A 7,091-nucleotide genomic window follows, 5' to 3' on the forward strand; every position below is an offset into this window, starting at 1 on the left:
GCATAAAAACATTGGACCCCAAAAAATTGTTATTGTAGAGATTTGTTTTTTTTTTTTTTTTTTTTTTTCAACAAAACACACAATTTAATTCTGCAGCATCATGATATTTATTTAGATGATAATATTATTGGCACACCAAATATTCTTAACATTTGCATAAAAATATCATTATTGATATTAAAATAATATAATTGAACAATATTAATTGATTAATAAATATTATTATTTTTAGTTAATACTTAACCGACAATAATTTATATCAATATTTACAATATTTTGTACATAAAAAATACCTATTTTTTATTTATATTTATTATAATTTACATACATAAATCAATATAATTTATAAATATATTTTTTAAATTTATATACATAAATTAATAAAAATTATTTAAAAAATATTTAATATTTATACTTATCAAATAATAACTAAAAATACTAAAATTATTAGTCTTCAAAACATTTCACATAAAAATTTAGGTAAAAACTCAAGTGTAGTTAACTTCACGTAAAGTTGATAACTAAAAATTGTTAGATAAAAATTTAGTCAAATTAGTTAAATTATCTAACAATTCTCAACTATCAACTTCCCATAAAATTCACTGCATCTGAGTAGGGGTGGCAATATGTACCCTACTCGCGGGTACCCAATCCGACCCCACTTGATCGGGTAGGGTTGCCAACCCGATCCGCAGCGGGTAGGGTAGGGTGCGGGTAGGATTCTCGTGCGGGTTGAGTCTCATCCCTACCCGACTAACCCCCACTCTATATATGTTTATATTATATACTTATATAAAAATATGTTTTAAGTGGATGTTGAATTAAAGACCTCTCACTAAATGCAAAAGATTCTTAACCACTAAAAAAATTATTAATTGATAATTTAATATATTTTTTTTTACATAAAAATCAGTTCTATTTTAAATTATCATCAAGTTATATAATAATATTGTATATTTTTTGTAACCCGCAGGTAGGATCGAGTACCCACGGATTAAGAGTGGGTAGGATTAAGGTTAGAATATTCTCAACCCACGAATAGAGTAGGATTGAGTTTATATAAAAATTTCAACCTACAGATAAGATTATGGTTGGATCTAAACCCTACTCTACCCTACCCATGGCCACCCTTACACCTGAGTTTCCTCAAAAAATTTATTCGGAATGGAATTATTTAGTTATAGGTGTTTACTAGGACACAACACAACTGAAGGGGTTTACTTTTGGTGACGTCAGGATGCAATCTCACGGTTCTACATCGAAGTCAATGTGACGTCAGCGTTGATCACCACCATCACCTTCCCATGTGACTTCTCCACGCCATTTCCAGCGGCAAAATTTCCTCTATTTCCCAACATACCTCTCACCTTCCTCACGCGCTCCCTTTCCTCGTGCTTTTCACTCCCCACCTTCTCATCATATTTAATTATTTACCTCCTTTTAAATATAATAGGTTAAATTATTTTCCAAGTCTTTTATTTCTTTTCTTCAATTTTAAATTAGGATTTTGTAATTTTCTTCAATTATTTCTCATCATATTTTAAAAATTCATAATAAGTTATTTATTTTATTATTGCAGTTGTTGTCTTAGCTAAACATTAGATTTTTTTATTTTTTATTTTTTTAAAATATACAAGTTAAATGCCTTGGCTAAACACTAATAAGAATGGGAATCTTTGAAGGTTTCACGTCCACATAATAATCAGTACCGAGTTGATGCTATATTTGCCATATGCAGTTTAACTGTTAACGACAAGTTTTATGTGTCTGTCCATAAAATAGATTTGTAATGTCTCCAACTCACATTTAGAATATAGGTTTTCTATGTCTCAAATTCGCATATTAGATGAAGTAGATTCCACTTAATAATGTTCTTTTTTCTTTAATATCATCTCTATAGTAAAGCAGTTTATATATTATGATACAAATTAAACCTAATAGTTATTAAAAGTATGTAATGAAATCTCTAATTATAGAAAGTAATTTTTAACACATTGATTATCTTAAAACGAAAGAATGGCCTTAAAAGTTCTTAAGGAATAGCTTTAGCAAAAACCTATCTGTCATAATAATATCCTTTTGATTTAATTTAACAATAAATGCATGTATGGCATTATACCTTGTGAACTTGTGGACATTTAATTTTGAATAACGATAGATTCTGTTCAATTGACAAATCTTATCGCATAACATGCACAGTTATCTAATCATCGGAAAGTATAGTTATTAATTCCAATATCTAGGTGATAAATAGTAATAACTAGCTGGCTAGGTAATTCTAACATATATATTGTCACAATCACTAAAAAGCTAACCCACACAGATTTTTACCAACTATATAAATTTAATAAACCATATATTCTTGCCACACTTGCAATGAATTAATTTAACCATAACAATTTTGTTTAAGAAACACTCCTTTATAAATTTTGTTATTTTATTGTTATCTTTTATAGTATATATAGACCGCCAATGAATTATAGCTCTAATGTCATAGTCTCTCCATATTCAATTAAGAGATTGCGGGTTCGAATCTCTTATATTTGATAAAAAAAAAAATATATATATAGACCAATATCTAACAGACTTTTATTTGGTGTTAGATTAATATGCTATAGTAAATAGTAAAATTAAAATATTTATATAGCATATAATAGAAAATTAATTTAAGATAATTTAAAATGATTTTATTTTATATTTTTTAATTATTTTATTTAAAATAATTAAATAATACTAGATGAAATAAATATATATAAAATTATTTTTTAATCACAGATGTTACTTTATGAATGTTATATTAAGTTAAATAAAATAATTTTGAGTTTTTATTTTATTGTATGTCTAATATTATCGGGATGTATATTTTTTTAAGGATACAAAAATAAAATATTTAGTAGAAAAGTAACTTTTTATGTATATAATTAACTTTATTATGGTTGTGTTAAATATAACATGTTAAATTTATATCCAACTTTTCATCGTCTTTTATATTGTTAATTATGCCTTTATAAAAGTATAAAACAAGGGTTAAATCAAATATAAATGACTTTATTTTTAATTGAAAATGTCTCACATGCATCAAGGGCATTATATTATGAAAAAATTTATGAGCTAGCAATTTTATTAAATTCTGACTAGCATATAAACAGCAAAAAAAAGTGAGTAATCCCACATTATTAGATAAAATTTCGTATTATTATAAAAATGTCATTAATAACTACTTGATGATTATAAATTACAAAAATTGCTGAGCCTAACACTCTTAGTATATTAATTTTCGGTAAGAATATTGCTTTTTGTACCAAAAGAGAAAGCACTTGCTTATTTAGTTTTAGACCAAAAAAGAAGCGCGTGGGGAGCACGCTCACCACTTTGACAGCGTGGAACAGAGCAAGTCGCAAGTGCTGAGGAGATACACTATTGTTTCTGACGTAAGCTGCACGGACTCCTCCTCCTTTTATTATTATTTTATTTTAAATATTAATAAGATCAATGCATACTTTTGTAAATTTCATTAAAGCTCCTAGAAAATTAATGTAATTTACAATGAATAATTCATTTAAAAGGTAAATTTGATATAATTATATGATCTTGTTTATAAAATATTTTATAATAAATTAATAATAGATGATTGATCAGTTTAGTATACAAATATTTTTCATCCACATGTGATCGCTAGGCACGTACTTTCTTGATTATTGGAACAAATTTCAAGACATATGCATATTTAATCGTTTGCTAAACTAATTATTGGGAGGTAGACAAATACTTTATATCTATATATATAGATATACAGATGCAAGAAAAAATCTCTCAGAAATAGTAGAATACCAAAAAGAATTATTCCTATAAATTTTATGAAAATAATTTTACATATTAATTATATAAACGTTACATTATTAACTAATTAAATTTTCCTTTTAATAAAATAAATATTTAATATTCTTACTGTTGGGCTAACCGTGGGGAGCTCTCTCGACAACCGGAAAAAATTCGGAGAGGAATCAAGTGAGAGAACATAAGATGAGAAGACACCACATCCAACTCAAAACCTTAAGGTGTCAAGTTAATGGGTCTCTCATCTTATAAACTCATCACTCTTCCATACTTTCTTTAATGTGGGACTAATTTCAACACTCCTCACACTTGCAACACTAACACTTACATCAAGCATGAAAATATTTTAAAATTAAGAATTAACTATTATGCTCTTAGATACAAATCAATGAAAGTTTTATTTACGATCCTTTATGATAATTAGTCCAATAGAAGATTACAAATAATTATTTAATTTGGTTCTATAAAATTAGTTACTGTTTTACCAAATTAATTAAATTATGTATATATAAAAAATCAATCATTAATTATAAAATATGTATTAAAATATAAATATATATAAAAAAATAAATTAAATAAAATATACTTATATATAAATAAATAATTATTAATCTAATAATTAAGTTTTTATCTACAAATAATATTACTATTACATAATACGCACTATACACAAATTAAATGTATGTAACTAATTTAAATTAATTAAATAATAAAGTCATTCAGGAGTTTAAATTATATGTAGAAATTTATTAACTGTAAAAACTTAAATATAATTGTATTCATATTAAATTTATTTAATAAATTTAATTAAATTATTATTTAATAATTTTTAATTATTAAATATGAGAAAAACTTTAGATATGAGTCTTCTCCTTTATTAGCTAATAAGGTGGTGAAATTTTAGCCAATAAAATATAGCTCAAATGACATAATTTCTGCATATTCAATTAAGAGGTTGCGAAGTAAAATCTTATATGAAAAGTAACATTTGTTTAATCTGTTTTTATTATATTAGAAGTGAATTAAAAATGAAATTATATATATAAATTAAAACCCCTCAGGTCCAACACCAAGAGCTCTTGTTCTCAAAAACGCACCCCACTTGCAACTTGCAACTCTCTCTCTCTCTCTTTCTCTCTCTCGTTGACATAAAAGAAAAGGGGGAAAACGGCGATGCAGGGGCTACGGCGGTGCTCAAACGACGTCGTTCAGCTGGACCTATCCACTACAGTGACGACCACAAACACATCATCAACCTCACTCTCCATCGACGTTGAGGAATCAGTGGAGACCAAGATCCAACGGCTCATAACAGAGCACCCAGTCATCATATTCACACGATCTTCTTGCTGCATGTGCCACGTCATGAAGAAGCTTCTCGCTACCATCGGAGTTAACCCAACCGTCATCGAATTGGACGACCACGAGATCGCCGCCCTCCCTTCCTCCTCCGAAGACGGACCTGGTGCCGCCTCCAATCTCCGGAACCGCACCCCCGCCGTCTTCATAGGTGGCGCCTGTGTTGGTGGTCTCGAGTCCCTCGTGGCTCTCCACGTCAGCGGTCACCTTGTTCCTAAGCTCGTTCAAGTCGGTGCTCTCTGGGTATGAATATCAAAATCAATTATCCAAATTATAAATTTCCTTTTCTCTATTAAAAATATCAATATTGTTATTTCTTCCTCAAAAAAAAAAAAAAAAAAGAAAAAGAAAAATATAAGTAATTGTATAATTTCGAGTCCTCTCCCTCTCTCTCCCTCTCCCTCTCTCTCTCTCTCTCTCTCTCTCTCTCTCTCTTCATGCAATGTTTCTAATTTTGGTTAGAATTGAAGTGTGAGTTAATTAATTAAACTGATGTAATTAAATATAAAAAGTTAATATAAAAAATAGTCTTCCGTGTTAGTTAATAATTAAAGTATATTAATTTTGCTATAGTAGTTATTATGAATGATTTTAGGGTAAGAAAGAAGTGCGATATAGGTTAGATTGTAGTTCTATATCCCAATTATTGATCTACTTTCCTCTTCTGCTGCTAGGGAATTTTGAACAGGAATCTTAAGAAGTGTATTTTTTTTTTTAGCGTTTATGGATGGTGACAATGGTTAAAAAAGCAAAACAATGATCGCAGATCTTATTAGCTACAGTAACCATTCAACTTTAATTTAATCTAATATTTAAAATAAAATTGAGTGCATACAATAATAATATGATTTGACCAAATTAGATGATATTGTGGGTTTTCATAGGGGGGACACGTGTTGTGGGAGAGCATCTCTTTCTCTTGTGTGCAGAGAGAGCGTGACAACGTTGTTTGTTTTGTTTTGTTTGGACTTTATTCATCTGTTTCAACTTCAAGTGTGTGTGTTCTTCTGTGATTGGGTCCCACTCTACAATTATTGTGCAATCTGGACCGTTGCTTTCTCACTTTTCCATACCCAATTCCTTTTTCTTTTTAATCTAATATATCCGTTATGAGATCAAGATGACGAATTTCACATGGGAAAAGTTTCTTCTAGGACCAAGAGCATTCTTGTGAGTTTGACTCATCTCAATTATAGGTCATACAGAAAATGATACTAAAAATGTTTACATTAGGATATGAATGAACACATAGATAAAGGAATCTCTCTTTATATAAATAATGATTATGTAGATTGTAGAGACAAGATTCATTTTCCATTCAAAACTAATAAACGTATGTAGTTAAGTGGTGGTGTGAAAAATTGAATTAAATCTTATAAAAGTAATAGAGATGATTCCTTCTAACTTAAAATTTATGTTTTGATTGCTTCACTTGCCATTACCAATGATGGGGACAATTATGGCCGTCCGAGTGAGGAAGATCTTTTATTTATTTTGTTCTATTTTATTTTTTATTTTAATTTCTATATTCTTGACTTCTTGTCCCCTATGGGGGGCTATAGGTCCTTGTGAAAGGGCTAAGGGGTTCTCAAAGGGATTATTTTCTTTGTGACAATTAATGGCACGCATATCCAATAATTATTGAAAAACAAATAAATATAGTTTAAGTCTACCACGGCTCTTAATATTTTTAATTATATATTTTTTGGTCCTCTCTGCACCCTTGGCATTTTGATAAGCATCCAATAGAATCAAATCCCAATTTCTGAGTAATATTGTCCTCTAAAAAGGAATTAAAATAACTACTTTAGGCATGGTTCATTGGTTAATTATGCTGTTATTGTCGAGCCAGAATCATATGCATGAAAGGAGTTGCAATTGGAATTAGAATTGGA

The 7,091-nt window shown here is 28.7% G+C and overlaps 1 protein-coding gene across 1 annotated transcript; it reads left to right on the forward strand.

Moving 5' to 3' along the window:
* The first annotated feature begins 4,921 nt into the window (after positions 1 to 4,921).
* Positions 4,922 to 5,576, forward strand: LOC107648551 (glutaredoxin-C6). Its single transcript, XM_016352371.3, has one exon. It carries the CDS (start codon positions 5,011 to 5,013, stop codon positions 5,443 to 5,445), a length of 435 nt encoding a protein of 144 aa, XP_016207857.1. The 5' UTR covers positions 4,922 to 5,010; the 3' UTR covers positions 5,446 to 5,576.
* The last annotated feature ends 1,515 nt before the right edge of the window (positions 5,577 to 7,091 follow it).

Source organism: Arachis ipaensis, chromosome B6 (assembly GCF_059453495.1).
Source record: "Arachis ipaensis isolate K30076 ecotype BB chromosome B6, ASM5945349v1, whole genome shotgun sequence".
Taxonomy (NCBI): domain Eukaryota; kingdom Viridiplantae; phylum Streptophyta; class Magnoliopsida; order Fabales; family Fabaceae; genus Arachis; species Arachis ipaensis.

What these genes read in the sequence shown, in the direction of transcription:
- LOC107648551 (XM_016352371.3), top strand. Translation starts at nt 5,011, where the DNA reads ATGCAGGGGCTACGGCGGTGCTCAAACGACGTCGTTCAGCTGGACCTA.